This window comes from Orussus abietinus, unplaced genomic scaffold, assembly GCF_000612105.2.
Source record: "Orussus abietinus isolate OABI.00-Male unplaced genomic scaffold, Oabi_2.0 scaffold370, whole genome shotgun sequence".
NCBI lineage: Eukaryota > Metazoa > Arthropoda > Insecta > Hymenoptera > Orussidae > Orussus > Orussus abietinus.
In genome coordinates this window covers 46,016-64,257 of record NW_019394529.1, presented here as the reverse complement: position 1 = coordinate 64,257, position 18,242 = coordinate 46,016, and the positions used below count along the sequence as shown (strand labels likewise).

The window sequence follows — 18,242 nt, the reverse complement described above, 5'->3', positions numbered from 1 at the left end:
GAACAAAACTCAGGCGAGGGCGGTGGCTACCTCGTACTACACTGTGCGGTATGCCCGGGCAATTCGAGAGTCCAGCCGCCTCTCGAGACGTCAGAGGGCCGTGAGACACCTGCCACTGGCCATTAGATCGCCCGTCCACACAGGGGAGCCATACCTCACCGTAGAGGCCACGTTCTCAATGTAGAGGCGGCGAATCCTCTCGTCCGGCCCTCCGAGAATTGGGCGCAGGCGAGTGAGTGCTCCCACCACCCCCTACACTCGCCGATACCCTTAGTTTGAAGAAACGTTTCACGAATGAAATCTATTTGACACCACTTTTATAACACCTTAACGAGAATGAAATTGTTGTTTTGCGGAAACACGACATCCGAAGGTCCCTTACAGGATTTTTATCTGACACACATGTAAGACAGGAATGCTGTAGGCTTTTGTGCCCATAATACTAGCATTATTTAGCGTTTAAATTGAAATCCATAATCCGAAGATCCAGCAATTTGTTTAGAAAATCTACTACTTAACCTAAAACAGTTGCACAGCAGTTCATCTTAGTGTATTATGTATTTTTACATTTTAATAGAGATTGGGAGTATTCGTAGGGACTAACATTGTTACATTCCATGTAACTTTCGCGCCCAAAAATAGGTTAAGACGCGGATTGCGATTTGAGTCCAGCTACGGAAGGCCCGAAACGAATACCGATAGCGGTCTTCATTGAGGGGATCCCATTAGTTACTTAGGGATATCTTAAGACAGTTTGAAAATGAAAAAGAAACTAAGAGTGAGCACTTATAAACATCAGATACGCGGAAATCGCGTTTGTTTCTCAAAGTGTGTCACCAAAAACGTTAGAGCTATGGTGCAGGACAATGTTTATAAACCCCTGTTTTTCGTGCAGCCCATGGTTAGTCTAATTAAAGTTTTGCTTGTGTTATCGTCGGTGCATTTTCTCAAAGTTCGTCTGAAGTTCGATATCGGGAGTATTGAAACTCAAGCCACTTCGCGTTAAGATCGTGGAACAATAAAGTAATACTAAAAGTCAGAATAGTTCGCTCTCCATTTCCTTTTGTCTTTTTACAATGTTTATCCATTAGTCACAAATTAAATATACCCAGTTTTGCTTTCCTATTCTGACCGGAAGGATCTGAATTTCATAAGACTAAATCCCTCGAATATCGGACCAACTACGTTAATGAAAACGGACTGTTCTTCACGAAAAAGGATGTGAGCCTGTGAGAAACCTTAATGTTGGACCGGCTCAACGGTAAGAATCGACCTTCTTCTGAAGAGGAGGTACAGGAGGACAAGGAACGAACCTACAGTAACCCTGTGATACCGAAAGGGGGTGCATGGAAGACTTCACGCTTGAACCAGCGCTCGGTGAAAGCTGACAAGTATCACAGGAACTTGGAAAAAGGGAAAGTTAAACTAATTCCGTTCCGACCTGGTCACATTTTTAACTTTTCGATTTATCGATCTTGGAACAATCATTGCAAAATCGTATTAGATGCCCAGTCATCCCGAAAAGAGGCAGCGTAAGCCCCAAGATTCGGGACCCAGATACCCGCCCTTTTCCACACCGTCGTGAGTCCGAGCCGCCTCCAAATTTTCCGGGAATATTAAATCGCCGGTTTCTGAGGTGCGAAGACCCAAGTAATAGAGAGGCAGGCATGCGAATTAGAGAAGTATCGGGACGTCTCGTGCCGCGCAGACAATGTTTCGGTTTCTTGCGTGTCTCGGCTTCGGTCGCTCAGCTGATCGTGGCCGAAATTCCAAGTCGAATTCGTATTTTGATATCTCTAACGCGCCGAGATCCCTAAATTAACTTTGATTGGTAATTAATTGATCGATTTCGCTTTTCTGAGACGGACTTAATTTTGGATAGGAAGTGAACTCTCAGAGACTGCCAATTTATCTCACAATTGTACGCCAGAGGTTCATCATCGAACTCGGATAAAAAGGATTCAATGTGTGGGTGAAAATGGGTTGGCTTTTAGTCCGTAGTATTTCGGAATTCTGTTTTTCGTGTAATTTTAATTAATACTCGATTCCTTAAATGACTGGTTTATTTGATTCCTGGAGCACTACTCTACAGGTGTTAGTCTCAACTTATTTTAGATTATCTAGCTTCGGATATCCACTGGCGTAAGAATTTTCTGGTTCGGTAGGATCTTCTATGAAAAGGTTATTGTTGCACCGATTCGTGCCATGATTCTACCTGTGCAACTGCGAAAGCTCCGCAGATCGGGGGCAATCACAGTGATTGAGTCCGAGCTGTCTTTTACAATTGAAGATCGTGTTAGCTCATGCTTCATGGTTGTCGTAGTGATAAGGCCGAAAGTACGGATCTACACTACCTTAGTGTTCTTTTTGGTTGAACCTGCTTCGATTGACTTCCGTCTATCGAAGGTACGGCTCTTTTCTTATTTTTCTTTTCCTTCTCCTTTGCGCGTTCTAATGTTCGTTTTTGGGAGATGCCGCAGTACCACAGTCTCAGGATTGGGTTCAGAAAGACGAGAATTGAGGATGCGACGGCTACCAAGACGGCAGAGACCGCAAGTATATGGGATGGGTTAGGTTTTTACTACCTATCTGTAATTTTTATTACATATACTCTATTCGGATTCCAGATTACTCCGGTCCTCTTCCTATGTATCTTCACTTATAATTTTGTGAGCAAACTGCTAAGAATTTTTACTCCACTAAACTGTCCTATTTAGGATTCAAATCTATTCTGTCTTTCTGATTTTGACTTGCGATCTATCGGAATCTTGCGGCCTCTCCCTACTCCTCGGTCTCTTCGCGCCGCCGAATTATTATCTGTTCGCGCACGCGTCGATTGCCGTTGATTTCGGTGTCGCGCAAGTGTTCTCAGATCGCTCCGTTACAATATCGTAGCGACCTGTCCACGAAGGACACTTGGCCAGGCGACCTAATAACTTTCCTTACTTCTCTCTAAGATAACTGACCCATGTTCAGGCATAACAACATATATCTCAAAACCTGCAATTGAGACGCGATCGGTGCATTTAATATTTTTGATGTTCTTAACCTATCCCGTAAAATGGAATAACTTTTATCCATTTTCGTGTGGGGGCACTACGCCATAAGTTTTGGTCGTCGTCTTTTACCCCCTTTTCGGATTGGAATTTATAACTCTCCATTGTGTTTCAAGCTATTGAACATGATTACTAATTCTCAATCATTACTTTAAAACTTTTTAGAAGAACCTAATTGTACAAGTATATGAACTTGGTTCTGATCTGTACTAATAAAAAAGTTTCCTTTTTCAAAGTCATACATTTTTTTAGTATTAAAAAGGGTCTTAGCACCTCCGTAATTATTTGTTGAAATTTCAGGCGAATCGATTCCAACTTTAAAAAAAACTTATTCCCGTATCTGGCCGTTTAAGCCGGCCTTTCATATAATCTGAAAGTATTAAATGATCACGTTTAAATATTGAGATAGCAAAGAACATACAGACAGAATTGACAGAAATACTCTTTTATCGTATTTCAAATTTTGAAATGTGGTTAAATGAGATAGCATGTAAAAACTTCACTTATTTTTATAATTGATTAAATTTGAATGAATTAAATCTGTCAAAGAGCAAGAAATTGTGAATTCAATTTATGTATTTTGAACGGTTGTATTAATATTTCTGTTATATATTTTGTTTTATATCGTTTTTATATATTTTTTTTTTGTTTAATCTAGATCCCGGTCAACAGGTGTTCTGTACTGTTAAAAATGTACAAATAACGAATACTGGATCCATGGTTCAACTTTCAACGAAGTCTAAACACATGGAATGTGTGAGTAATCACGAAATACATGCATTGGATGCTCTTACTCCGGGTACATCACTAATGCTTACAGTCAAAGATCTTCTTCCAAACGGGTTACGAGTATCATTTGGAAGTGACAATATTGGCTTTATTAATGAAATTTATTTAGGAGCCGCTCTATCGTCTTTTTCAAAAGGGACTGAAGTATGTGGAACATTATTATACGTTTTACCAATATTAAAAATTTCATATTTCACATTATTGCCAAAAGAAAAGGAGAAAGAATTGTTGACTATCGGAGATATTTTCGAGGAAGCGAAAGTTATATTCAGAATGAACAATGGAATTTTTATGAGTTTCCCTAAAGGTCACCGCGCATTCATTCCTGTGCATAAAACTGGTATCAACTTGGAAAGAATCGAATCAGTATTTAAATTAGGTTCTGTACATAAATGCAGAATTTTAAGATATAGTTGGATGGATAGAGTTTACTTATGTAGTACTGAGAAGACTGTACTAGAGAAAAAATATTTTTCGGTTTCCGAATTATCTCCTGGTGACGTGTTGTATGTCAAAGTAATGAAAATTAACAACGAAAGCGGTTCTGTGACCGTGGCTTCTGGTGGAATTAGAGGCATTGTGAGCCCAGAGCATGTGTCTGATCCTGGAATGAAATCAATTAAGAAACTACAGATCGGAAGCACAGTTAAGGTTAGAGTGCTAGAAATCGAAGAAAACAAAAGAGTGCAATTTACAATGAGATCGTCTCTAATAGAATCGAAATTGCCTATTTTGTATAACATTAAAGACGCCAAAATTGGAGGCCAGCATCACGGGACTGTTATTCAAATACATAAAGGTGGTCTTTTGGTGAAATTCTTTGGAAACGTCAAAGGCTGGGTTCCACGCGAGGTTCTGAATCATCATACTTCGAATGTTAATTGGAACTACTCCTTAGGTCAAGTTATTACTGCGAAGATAGACATAATAAAAAAAGAGGAAAGCAAACTATTGTTATCCATTATAGAGGATTCTGAAAAGCGATTAACTGATTTTAAAATAGGTGAAATCGTAGAAGGTATTATAGTGGAAGCAAGTACCCAAGGTGTTTTATTGCAATTAGTTAAAGGTAGTCATAAAGCATTGGGTTTTTTGCCTGCAGGGCATTTGGCTTCATGTCATGAAATAGCGATGTTATTAGCAGCGAGGTTTGTTCCTGGAGACATATTGAATGCTTTCGTATTTTCTACGTACCCAAGTCTAATGTTATCTCAGACAATTGTACCAGAAGCAAATTTAACAAATTTCAACGAGCTGCAGGTTGGAAACTGCATTCCATGTTCCGTAAAGGAAATAACGAAATCTGGGATAAAAGTAATACTACCATTGGAAAATTTCGAAAATTTTGGTACTGTATTGCATAATAATCTTTCGGATATAGAGTTGGTCCGTCCTTATCAAATTTTGCTAGGCACAGTTATAGCTGTCGATAAGATGAAAAAAAGTGTGTTACTGAGCACAGCTTTGTCTAGAGCGTGGATGAATGCGGTAAAATTAAATACTGATTTGACGGTGGCCATCGATGTGTTAAGTCTTTACTTAAAAAAAGTAAAGGAATTGTCAAAGCAACCTCATTATGAGCATAAACCAATATCTATGGCAAGGATTGGGCAACGAGTTAATGGAAAAGTTGAAAAGGTTACGGAATCTGGGCTTGTATTGCAATTGGAAAACAATTTGCAAGGTTTAGTTAGAAAAGAACATTACTCCCGTAGTCTAAAAGCTGGAGACAAAGTACGTGGTAATATTTTATGGTGTAATTATGCTCACGAGATCGCAGAAGTGACATTATTGCCAACTCTATCGAATGTTATAAGCGCAGACCAGGACAAGTTACCAAAAATTCCAATTGATATGCAACTACGAGGAGAGATTGTACTGGTAACTAGCTGGTTCATTCTGATTCTTCTGAAAGGACAATGTAAAGGTAGATTGGTTGCGCTACCTGCTAGGCGACATTTAAATGATCTTCAGCCAGATCTGTCTCCATACATAATAGGAAAGAAAATCAAGTGTTACCTTGCAGTAAATAAAAATGACTCTGATATTTTACCTATTTGTGTGTTAAAATCTGCTTGCGAGTTTCCGAAAATGGCTTTACAAGAAGCAAATGATGAGGTAAAGGAAGATTTTCTAAACAAACGGGACATCGCACTGAAAAATATTACTGATAATATTCTCAATAAAAAAATTAAAAGAACGGAAAAAAACATTATATGTACACGTGAAAATATAATCAAAGAAGCAAATGAAGATTTAAGAGATAATGATGAAAATAGTATATTATTTACTGAAAATAAGAAGATTAAGAATGAAACATTACTTATAAACCAAAAACATGATTTAGAGTTGACGAATGACGAGAATGACTTTAAAATAATAAAAATAGAGAGTCGAAGTGAAAATACTGATTTTGAAGATATAGATAATTCACAAACATTTGAACGAAAAACGGAAAAACGAAAAGGTAAACATAAAAAAGATTCAGTTATTGATGAAGGCACGAACAATGCAAATGAACTAAGGGATGTAAAAAAACGAAAATTAATTCAGTTAGGTAGCAAAAGGTATAAGAACGTTGAAAATGATAATCACATATTAAATATTGAAAAAGACGGTATTCAAAACGGTACTGCTGAATTTAAAGGTACTGAAAGGACAGAATTATTCATTCCCGAATGTGGATTTTATTGGGATGATACACTTGACATAAGTGAAACGCATAAAACGACATCTAGTAGCAGTGATGACGAAGACGGAATGGTATCAACGAAAAAAAAGAAGAAATTCACCCCACATGAAAGGAGGGAAGAAGAAAAGCAAAAGGAACGAGCTATATGGGTACAAGAAGAAAACCTTTCCGCTGATCAAATAGCAAATTCTGTTGATCAATTTGATCGGCTCGTACTTTCTAGCCCTGACAGTTCTTTAATCTGGATTCAATATATGACTTATTATTTGCAAGCAACAGAAATAGATAAGGCAAGGGCTGTCGCAAAACGTGCTATTAAAACTATTCACTTCAGAGAGGAAAATGAGAGGCAAAACGTCTGGTATGCCTGGTTGAATTTGGAATCTAGGTTTGGGACTAACGAATCATTAAATGACGTCTTTCAAAATGCAATAAAATCGAACGATTCATTGAAAGTATATCTCCACATGTTAATTGTATATTCAAACACTAGTCAAGTGTTCGAACTGGAAAAAGTAGTTAATATTCTAGTGGGAAAGTTCAAGGAGAATCCACAAGTATGGATCGAATGTGGTACTGCACTACTTAAAATTGGACTTAAAAACAAGTCAAGAGATCTTATGCAGCGCGCGCTTCAATCGTTACCTGCAATTGAGTGTAAGTATATTTCACACGTAAAATATTTTGTAATCTCTAAGAGATATGATCAAATGAATTTACATCTGGTATAATTGTTTTCAATCACGTTCACCTTACGTTTGTACTATCGTATCGCTCGACCCAGACAGCATTAGCACTAGAACTACCGGCGGATTTTTTTTTATATAGGATGGGCCATTTGAAACCAGTCATTTTGACTGGTCTTGGTAGTTCTAGTGTTGAACATCCTATGTATTGTGACGTATATCCCGCCCGAGGGATACCGGGGTTCACAAAAAGGCCCTATGTCCGGTTCTCTACCTCCGCCCTGGCTCGCACCCAGCCCTAAGCACGGACAAGTTGATTAGAATACCGGTTGGGCGTCAAGCGTCCCAGGACACCAAATCTTAAGGGTCCTTCGGCCTCCCTTCCCTAAGGGCATGGACTTTCCGCGAAAGTGAAGCCAGAAAACGAGGGCGAATGGTTATTTCCGGCTTCACCGAGGCCCGTCCTCGGAGGACTCCCGAAAGGTTGCATCGGCTCCTAGAAGGTCTCGCGGGCCGGGATGAAAGGCCAGCTAGCCCAGATAATTTTGCTACTGAAGTGGCCGCAGAGAGGGGCGAGGTAAGGGCACTTAACCCTGTGACGTTTTATGTCCGGAAGGGACCCGATTTCCTTCCGATCAGTGAGAGGAAAGATTTGCATCGGTTAATAATATTGGAGATTTATTCACCCGAGATAGAAGTCTATTCCAAACAAATAGTTTTAACAACGAGGGACGAATATTCAAAAGGGTTTTTCTCAACAATTAGCAAAAAAGGGAGAATTTAACAAATCGCCGAGGCGGAAACTCGACATAAATTCGGACCGGGAAGGACGTGATACGAGCGCGTCGCAAGGAATAAAATAATTGTAGGAAATTGTAAGTAAGAAACAGAGGCTGTAAAGTAAACGATAAAAAGAACCGGGATTACGAACGCAAGGGACTAAAGGAATAAAATCCGCTTGCCGGTTAAACAAAGTACACGGGTGGGTTAAACCGAATACGACCGCGATCACGACACCGAAGGCGCGCGAGACAATCTTAATAAATTTTTGTCGCCTGGAAGTTACAATCCATTCGCCGGACAAAAACACTTATTTAATACGGAGGAAAAATAAAGCGCGTTCGGAAAATTCTACGGGACCGGGAAGAATGTCGCGAAACGCGAGAGGAACTCAAATTAAACGGGGCGCATCGAGACTTTACATTTGAGAATTCGCAATCTTAAAGATGGCCCGCGCGAAGGACTTACAAGGAATCATTCCCATGACTCCCACCCCGATTTCGATAATTTTTATATATGTTGTAGAACTCGAAAATCTACGGGACACGTCTTTTGTTTTACGTGCTAAGATTGATATCTAGGGGGTGAAACAGCCCCTCAAAGTTTGATGAAAAAATCGATTTTTCTTTTTCTTTCAAAGAATCACTCCACGGATTTCAATGAAACTTGGCATAAATATATCTCGTGTAAGGAGGATCCAAAAACGATACCACCCTACACGGTTGCACCCTCTCAACGGGGGTTAACTACCCTTATCAATAATTTTTTTCTTTTTTTTTTTCGGCGACATATGATTCGATCCAAATAAAATCTGTATCCCGTTAATGCTTGCATTAAATAAGAATTTACGTGTTTTTGATGTTTTCTGAAAAACCACTATTTGACACTATAAATATTAATCAAGGGCAGGTAGTGTTTTTTATATAAACACTAGATGGATTCGCATGAAACTCGGAACGAATATATTTCCTGTCGGTAGGATCCCTAAACGGTACCGTCTGACACGGGAGCACCCCTCAAAGGGGGTGAATTACCCTTGAAAAAGAAACAAAATTATTTTTTTCAAGGACAATTCATCCGACTGGAATAGAAATTTCACGACGATGATTCTTATGGAAAATAAGGGTACACATGTTTTCAGTCTGCTTTCAAAAACCATTATATAACATGGTAAACATATTTCAATGACAGGCAGTATGTGCAATACCGTATCTCCGTCCGGTTGCGGCGTAATCATTTTATTCAAACATCTACATCACAGACATTGTTTTCACCGAAATTTCTTTCGGTCCTTACACACAAATTGTCATTCAGTCCACAAATACAAACTTCATCCTACATAAATTGCCTCGCAATACATTGTACAACGTGAATATGTAAAAATGCTCCAAGAATATTATTCCCGGAAAGCAAAGAAGTACATTGGAAGTGAATATATCAGAGAATATAATGCAATAAAAATAATTTTCACGTAAAATTATATCATGGTTTATATTCATGACAATAGTGATGGTCGTTGAAAAAGTGTTTGAAACAAAATGCTTTTCTACTCCAAGAGCATCGTATTATTGGTACTGAACCGCCAACTGCGCATTTCATAACCGATGTTTTTTTGAAGGCAAATTCAAACGGATTCCGGAAACTTTCTACCTATACATGGACATTTCCACTTTTGCACCAGGCATATTGAAAAAGGTTTTGATATCTAGGAGAAGAAACTTGATTATGTACAAGCGATTGCAGTTTTATAATATTGTTTCGCAAATGAAGATTAACATCGTAATTGTGTAAGAGCACGTTGTCAGAGAAACGTTTCATAAAATTTTTCCAGACTCTAAAATCATAGACGTCTAGAAGTTGAATTCGCCCGGTAGTTCCTCCTGGTATGGTTATCATCATGACATCTTTATCTGCAGGTTTCATTTCATCTATCATATTCCTGCAATGACTGCTCCAGGAGGTCAGTAAGAGAAGACCTCTGTCCAGTGTTTGGGAAAAACACTTCTTTTAGCCAGGTTTTAAAGTGACCTGTAATTCCAAAATATTATATTATAATCCGTGACGTCCGTGTAGATTATATTCATAAAAAGATAGTCAAGTACGTCATTACCTGATGTCATTTTGCCGGATGATGGAGGCAGACGAAACACATTTGGGGGCTGACATAATGTTTTTTCTACTAGAGGCCCAAATCGACCACCTGTGTTACCTCAAAATGGTAGCAAATCTTGATCCGAACTCAGATCAACTTGCCTATAGCACGGATTAAACCCCCTTTTTGTCCACCAATTCAATCGTAGAGCTAGGGACTGGGGTGCACAGAGGGTCAAAGACGGAAAGAAACAAGAGTAGGGGTATTAACAATAATACAATTCTATTACTAAGTAACAAATTTAAAATTAACTTTCGAATACAATTCAGGGGTTTCTCTAAAATATACGAGGTCAATATCTCACCAATCTCAACCAAAACAACGCATGAACATAAGAACCACAATTACAAAGATACACTATACAATGAACGCTACAAGTACCAGAATCTTGAGATCACGAACCCGCCTGAACAAAATCGAAATCTGGGATCCTTCACGTCTCATTACACGTGGTGTTGTACCAAAATTCAAGACCAATTCAAGACCAAAATTCCAGAACAAATTCAAAATCAAAATTCAGGGATGTAACTTCAATATAAAACAATCATCAATTAATTAGAATAGGACTTAGTAAAATTCTTCAGGAATCAAAACTTCACATTATAAAATTAAGCGATCACGAATCTATTTAAATCGACGATTCTAATTAAATCTCAATAAGATATTACGAGGAACAATTTCGGGATCACCTAAAATTAGGAGGGAAACACTTACAACAATAACATTCAACAAAATATGTAAAATTCAAAGGTTGACATCAAATACAGGTTCAGTCGACATTCTACTCGCACAATAAAATTTCTGTATTAACTCGCAGGGACAAAATGTAACACTTCAGATACCTCAAGCACCTTCCACCACCGAATCTGTCAAAAATTGAATTTAGCTCCAGAATTATAAATTCAACATTACATGAGACTCGATTAAGTCGGACAAAACAATCTAACTCTGCAAAAATCCACAATTGAAAATCGTAGAATCTCAATTAATCGAAACCGATATTTAGGGTAATTCTTAAAATTTAATATCCGGGCAATAGGTTCAGCAGCGAAAGAAATACCGGCAATGCAGACGGAATATAATTTAATCACGAAGTAATATTCAACACTTAAAGGATCAAAGGTTAATGGAGCGTCGATAGCCCATCCGCGCTAATTGTTAGTATAAATTTAATCTTTTGTAATCGCTCATGTCAAGGTCCACGGAAAACTCGAGGTCCTTCCGTACACGTGGTTCGCCAGATGTCGTCCCGTACCTTCGACGAAAACCTTAGAAAAAAGACCCTTTGAGAATACTCGGACTCAAATTTATTACCCCCCTTTCGAGGATGGCTCGGGTCCTTCGGTACAGTTAAGAAGCAGGGGTAATTTTCCTTTAATTCGGGGTAACTGAGTAATAATTCCAAAGAGCAAGTTACGCAACGACTGACACAATACTATTCGCAATTAGAAAATCAGACGATGGGTTATACAATAAATTTCCACAGGGGACACAATAATATTTGCACATAAGAGCTTTAAACGAATGACACGATAATATAATCGAGATAATGCATGATCATGTGAAATTTACCGAACGGATTCCTATATAAAATAGTAATTTAACCAACGTACTGATTTAACAGATTTCACTTCACTAAATAACTTGAATTTATTATAAGGTTGCAAAGACTCGAAGTTAGAAAAGATTCATACTCAAACGACCCAAGTCACCTTGACTGAAATTAGAATTTAATATCATTAACAGTAAATAGATTTTTATCTTGATCAGTCAAAATGGAATTTACTCGTTTAAGGGAATGAAATTTTACTCAAGATACAGAATTCACAGGCAAACAAGGTGACATCCTAATAAACCACGCAATTCAAACGCCGTTCGGAAAAACTCACAGACAATAAAATCAAACTACACGATTTCAATAACGATTAGTATAAATCAATATTTGAATAGGGGCCATCCACATTAAATAAAATTTAATACAGCAAAATTTTCGACTGATTAAAATTTCAAACTTTCTTTCGGGTTCCTCAGGTAATTAATTATGGCAGATAGCTAACTCTTGATCATCGTACACAAATTTCAGTCGCCGGCTAATGACCATTTCCGGTAATCGCGATATCGAGTCTAAATTTCCACAACTTGATTCCGAAAAACAAATCGACCCGAGAAGCTACTATTTAAGGGAAGGAGAATTGACCTTTATAGAATCAAAGAGTTTAAATTGAAAAATATTTCAATGCTAACCTTTGGTGACGGAAGTGTCTAGCTGGGTGCTATTTGTACCGTTTTCTCTTCCTATGCCTTTTCGAGTATTGTCGTCAGTCAAGGCTGAGTGCTACTTGTCGTTTCCTTCCCTCACACTGCTCGTCGGCTTCTTAAACTTTTCTTAACTTCTGGTGCTGCTGGGTTGAAAATTCAAAACGGAGTGCGCTCCCGATCGAGCTCCAGGTTTTCCGCGGCCTCCTGGACAAGGAGTAGGAGCTAGAGGTCCTCCTAGGTAGGGTCCACCTTTTGCTGCGTCTTCGGATTTCTAGAGCTCTGTAGCGCCTCCGGGACGCTGAACCTGGTGCTGGCGCGGGGTTTCGCACCCGGGGACTTTCCGACGTCGCGTGGATTTCTACCCCCGCGAGCCTGTGCAACACCTGGAATGCCAGCTCTGTACCTTACTTCTTCCCGGTGCAGGGCTCGCTTTTCCTGAACGCAGTTTTATTTAATTCAAAATGTTAACTTCTAACTAGGCTACATCGAGACATAACACCCCCCTGCTTAAGACGAAAGCTAGCCTATTGGCTGGCGTTCGTCTCAAGGTCTCGGCTTATCCCCTACTGGGTTTCCTTAGGGGAGGTTTGTATGAGTGCCCACAGGCTTAGTCTAAACCTTAATGTGCTAAATTCCTATGACTATTTCCCTATCATACGCTCTACCCCCCTTTCCCCTAAAAGCTGTGTAAGGTTTCTGTTAATACGACGTTGGTTCAAAAAGGAAAAATTTTCTTTGTTATTTGAATTTTGGTATTTTACACTTAGTGCCGCATAATTGGGGGCACCGGGATCTCGATGGGGCTAAGGCCTCTCCGCCCAGGTCCCTGGTTTATTAATAGTTCAGTGGCCATTCGGCCCCGGCCATCCCACGGTTCCTCCCACGCGGTCTTTTCTCTCCAGTTTACTGTGATCACTTCCGCCTCCCACCACCTCTCCATTAACGTCTGGGCCGCTGCCGCCTCCTCTGCCTCTAGCCAACGCTGACCCCATGGCGCTATACCCTTCAGACCCACAGGGGTGGCGAGGGTGGCGAGGTGGGCTACTGCCCGGGGATGGTCCCGCAAATCGACTGGCGCCCGCTTCGATACCTCCCCCGAGTCCACCAGGTACTCGGTCGGGCTATTAGTACCCGCCCCCGTCGCCAACCCCTGGGCGTCCACATGGCAACGTGTTTTCCCACTACCGGTTCCACTACTTCTCGGTTTTCCTTCATTTCTCAATCTAGCCAGCGGTGAAGGCGTTTTCCTTGGGCCACTGGGCCCTCCGTGCTGATCCACAGCATGCGAGGGCTTTGGACCCTCATCACCCTCACCCTCTCCTCCTGAAGCGCCCATAGCGTCGCTTCCATGGTCTCGAGATCTAAATTTAAATGTTAATAGTAAGATTACGTGTGCCAACAAATCGCTCAATATCGTTAGTATGCGTCCGTTGGGCTGTTAGTTTTGAATGAGGGGTATGCGTTTCGAAGCTTATCAATGGAGATATTTCGTTCCCTCCCGGTTTGGGACAAATGTTAGTCCATAGACTTAGGTATCCGGTTCCTTGGTGCTATAATTGTTAAGCTTAATAGTTTAGCCAAGGTGCGTGAAAAATTAAAAACAAATATTTTTTTTAATTCTACATAAACAACTTAATTTTTATTAAAAATATAAATGTATGTACAACACAAAGTATAAAAAAAATATTTTAATCTAACGCAACCATAATATAATGAATTTATTCGTCGTCACTGCTCAGTATAATCAACCGAGAACGTTTTTTCGGTGGAACGATATCGCCTTCACTTTCAGAACTTTTTTCTCTATTTAAAGTTTTTGTGTTTTCCCCTCTTAAAAAAATCTGTAATCGAACTTTGCTTGCTGGTTCTTACTAGGTCATTGTAAATTTCGCGGTATGGAGATAAACAGTTTTGCAGCTCCCTTTTAAATTTTCGACTTCTTTCCGTGGAAGGGTCTGTATTCAAGAAAAATGACTCGAGATTTTCCGCTAAGCATAGGCCTTCTTGTATTTTTTTTAATGTTAAATTCTTAACTGCACAATCTTCATCAGAGCTAGCGTCCTCAAAATCGATTTGATTTGCATCTAGGAATGCCATTTCCATAAAATCCGCTTCGTCAACTTCTTCTTCCACTAATAAATCTTGAATGTCTTTGGTAGTCATATCCACAAAACCTTCGCCTCCGATTGATTTGGCGACTTCTAATATGGCACCAATTTCATTTTCTGATGTTTCACGCATGTTTTCTGTTTCAACTGAAGAAGGCCATATCTTCTTCCAACACGCATTTAAAGTTGATGTTTTTATTTCTTTCAGCGACAAAGATATGATTTCGATACAGTGCTTGATTGAAAATTTCTTCCAAGCTTCCATTACGCTAATTGATTTCGAATCGGTTGAGTCTAAAATCCACTGTAAGGATCTTATATAATACGTTTTAAAGGTATAAATAATACCTTGATCCAATGGTTGGAGCAACGAAGTAGTGTTAGGTGGTAGGAACATTATTCTGACGTTGGGATATGTCAAATCTTGTGGATGGCATGGAGCATTATCTAACAGTAATAGCGCCTTGAAGCTCAAATTTTTCTGCCTTAAATAACGCTCAACGCTTGGCACAAAACAATTTGAAAACCAATCTTTAAATAAATTTCCTGTTACCCAAGCTCTTGAATTTGCTTTCCAGTATACCGGCAAGGTGTTTTTATTTACGTTTTTCAGTGCACGAGGATTCAAAGATCTATAAACAAGCAAGGGTTTTGTCATGAAGTCCCCCGATGCATTACTGCACAAAAGGAGCGTTAGACGATCTTTGGACACCTTAAATCTGGGTGCAGTTTTTTCTTTTTTCGAGATAAACGTTTTATTGGGCATTTTTTCCCACCAAAGCCCAGTTTCGTCGGCATTGAAAACCTGATCCGCTGTGTATCCTTGCTCGGCTATAATGTTTTGAATTTTTTCTGGATACGTCCTAGCAGCTTCATAATCAGCCGACGCAGACTCTCCTTGGATTCTTATGCTATGAATTGCAAAACGCTTTTTGAATTTTTCAAACAAACCTTTACTCGCCACAAAATCCGGGTTGACAGAGGATTCTCCTTGTTCTTTAAGATGGTTGTAAATTTTTAGTCCTTTTTGTTTTATGATATTGCCATCTAATGGGATTCTTTTTTGACAGCAATCATCAATCCAAATGCTGAGTGCCTTTTCCATTTTCTCAATTATTGGCGCTCTAGGGCGAGCTGAACGTTTTGCGGATGTCGAAGATCCTGCGGCAACTGCACTTCTGATTTCTTTTTCATTTTTCTTGATGGTCCTGACTGTTGCTTCATTCAAATTAAGGCTTTTCCCAATGTGGGCTGCTTTTTCTCCTTTCAATAAACGATCCAAGATTTGTATCTTTACTTCTAAAGAAATAAATTTCCTCTTGAACGTTGTTTTATCTTTATCTGACATTGCTTGGGGCTGAAGCGTAATGTCTTAAAGATGAAAAAATTGTTCTTTAACACCGTGGCTCAACGTAGACTACCGACTAGCAGCGTGCTGGTTCATGCCTTGGGATACCTAATACGCATCAGGCCTATCGCCTCGTGCGTGCCTATATAAAGCTTTGACTTGTAGCGACCAGCGTGCGAACCGCAACGAGCGGGTTACTTTGTATATTAATCCGGTCGCAACCATCCTTTTCCAAATACCAATCTTCCGATACCGCAACGTGTAATCCCTACCGCAATCATTGTCCTAATCCTCGTCCTTTGCGTCACCACCGATTCTCGAGCACACGTCCTGTCGCGATAATTATTTGGAAATTCCCTGCTCCCACTCCTCGTTCCCACTATTCGTCTCCAGCATTATTGACGTACCGTCCATCTCCCACAGGCTACACGTACGGTTAAGGACCTTCATACATTTCCGCAACGCTGTATCTTTAGGACAGTAAGCCTCGCCGCGGCTGTAGAACTACATACAGTGTTGTATGAACAAACGATTTGCAGTTTTCTCATCACGTTACAGCGAAACCGTGTTATAGGATGCCGTGTTGTAGGAGGGTTCCCGCAATTTACGAATCGTGTTATAGCGAAACCGTGTTATAAGATCGTGTTATAGGAGGGTTACCTCTACATCCATTCCAAAAAATTTGTTTTGCCTCGGAATAATGTCTGGGAAAATGTTCAGTTTTCTACTTCATCTTATAAAATAAAAAAAATATATAAACTAAATCTAACCATATAAATAAAATTAGAAACTCAATTTGAAAGCAACATTTTATTTGGCGAGCACTGGAAGTATACTCATACGACTTATCATCACTATTTTAGTGCTCGCCAAATAAAATGTTGTTTTCAAATTGAGTTTCTAATTTTATTTATATGGTTAGAATTAGTTTATATATATATTTTTTAATTTTATTAGATGAAGTAGAAAACTGAACATTTTCCCAGACATTATTCCGAGGCAAAACAAATTTTTTGGAATGGATGTACTTGTATTATGCGGGAGCAAAATATACTATGACATTTGGGAAAAATAACTGATTAGAGTTTTAATAGTATGAAAGTACTATTATATTTGGCAAAGATAATTGATTTCCATTGTTGAGCTATTTTTGTAATTGAAGTCGGAAATAAAAATGTATTTGGCAAAGTTTTTTTTACACCGTATAGATTAGACGACCTTGTTCCCAGGACCATCTGACGGTATCCCGAATCTTAACTTCCCTTTCTTTTCCATATCCCTGTAATCTCTTCAATCTTTTCCGCCTTTTTACCATCAAGAAAGACGGGACGTAACAGGAGAGATAAATATTTTTGGTGACAGCGGTGGGATACTTGTCAACTCGTCTTTAATATTTCTGCATGCCACTATCTTGCTTTGTACTAACAAGTAATATATAGATAATATAAATCCTAATGGTCGTTACAAAAGATACGACTCAACGTCCGCGGGTAGAACACTCCCCAATTAGACCTCCAACGGCATCTGCGTCCGGAGGAAATCTGTCAGATTCACCCTGGTTAAGTGCAACACTCGAGCCGAGAACACTTCTCGACCCCCTTATACATCCTTTAGATATGCCTCAAACTCGTTCCGGAAAAGACACAATGCCGCAAAATATCATAACCACCGGTCAATCTCCTGCTTCCGGACTGGTGTCAGATCCAAAAGGTACTTCCAAAACTGGAGCTATCCCAAAATCTCATAATACCGAAAATATGCCCCCGGAACGCTCCCACCAAGAAAAAGAAACTCACATAGATACCGATTATGATGAATTCGTAGATTCCCTGCATCAATTTCGAGTGACTTATGTACAAAGTCCTTACATTCCAATTCGTGAAGTTTTAGAAGGTGTTCCTATCTTTGATGGAAGGAACATCACTGTTTACGAATTTACTCAGGCATGCAATGACGCAGAAGTCCTAGTTCCAGAAAACCAAAAAGCTTCACTCGTTCGACTTTTAAAGAACAAATTACGAGGCGAAGCACGTCGATGCACCCTTTATTCATCCTTCGACTCATTAAAAGAATTATTATAATATCTAACTCAATTTTACGGGTCCGATCAATCTGTCATTGAATGCCAAGGTGAATTAAGCCATATTGTACAAAACCTCACGAAAGTACCCTAAGTTATATTAATAGAACAAACGAAATAATATAAAAAATAAAAGAGGCTTATAAACGCGAACGCCACGGTGAAAATAATTCAATGGAAAAATCAGTATTCGAACATCAACTCCATTTCGATGCCGCTAAATGTTTCGTGCGTGGACTCCATCCTGAAATAGAGAGCCGTATTCTTAGAGGACGATATCCTTTATCTAGCG

General features: G+C 39.3%; 1 protein-coding gene across 1 annotated transcript in view; it reads left to right on the top strand.

Annotated features, from left to right (window-relative positions):
* LOC105699010 (protein RRP5 homolog) overlaps positions 1-18,242 on the top strand; it is a 70,606-nt gene that overhangs the window by 22,021 nt on the left and 30,343 nt on the right. The window contains exon 2 of the mRNA XM_023432634.1: positions 3,715-7,194. Coding sequence (XP_023288402.1) covers positions 3,774-7,194 — 3,421 coding nt within the window. The 5' untranslated portion in view covers positions 3,715-3,773. The remainder of the gene's footprint in view (positions 1-3,714; positions 7,195-18,242) is intronic.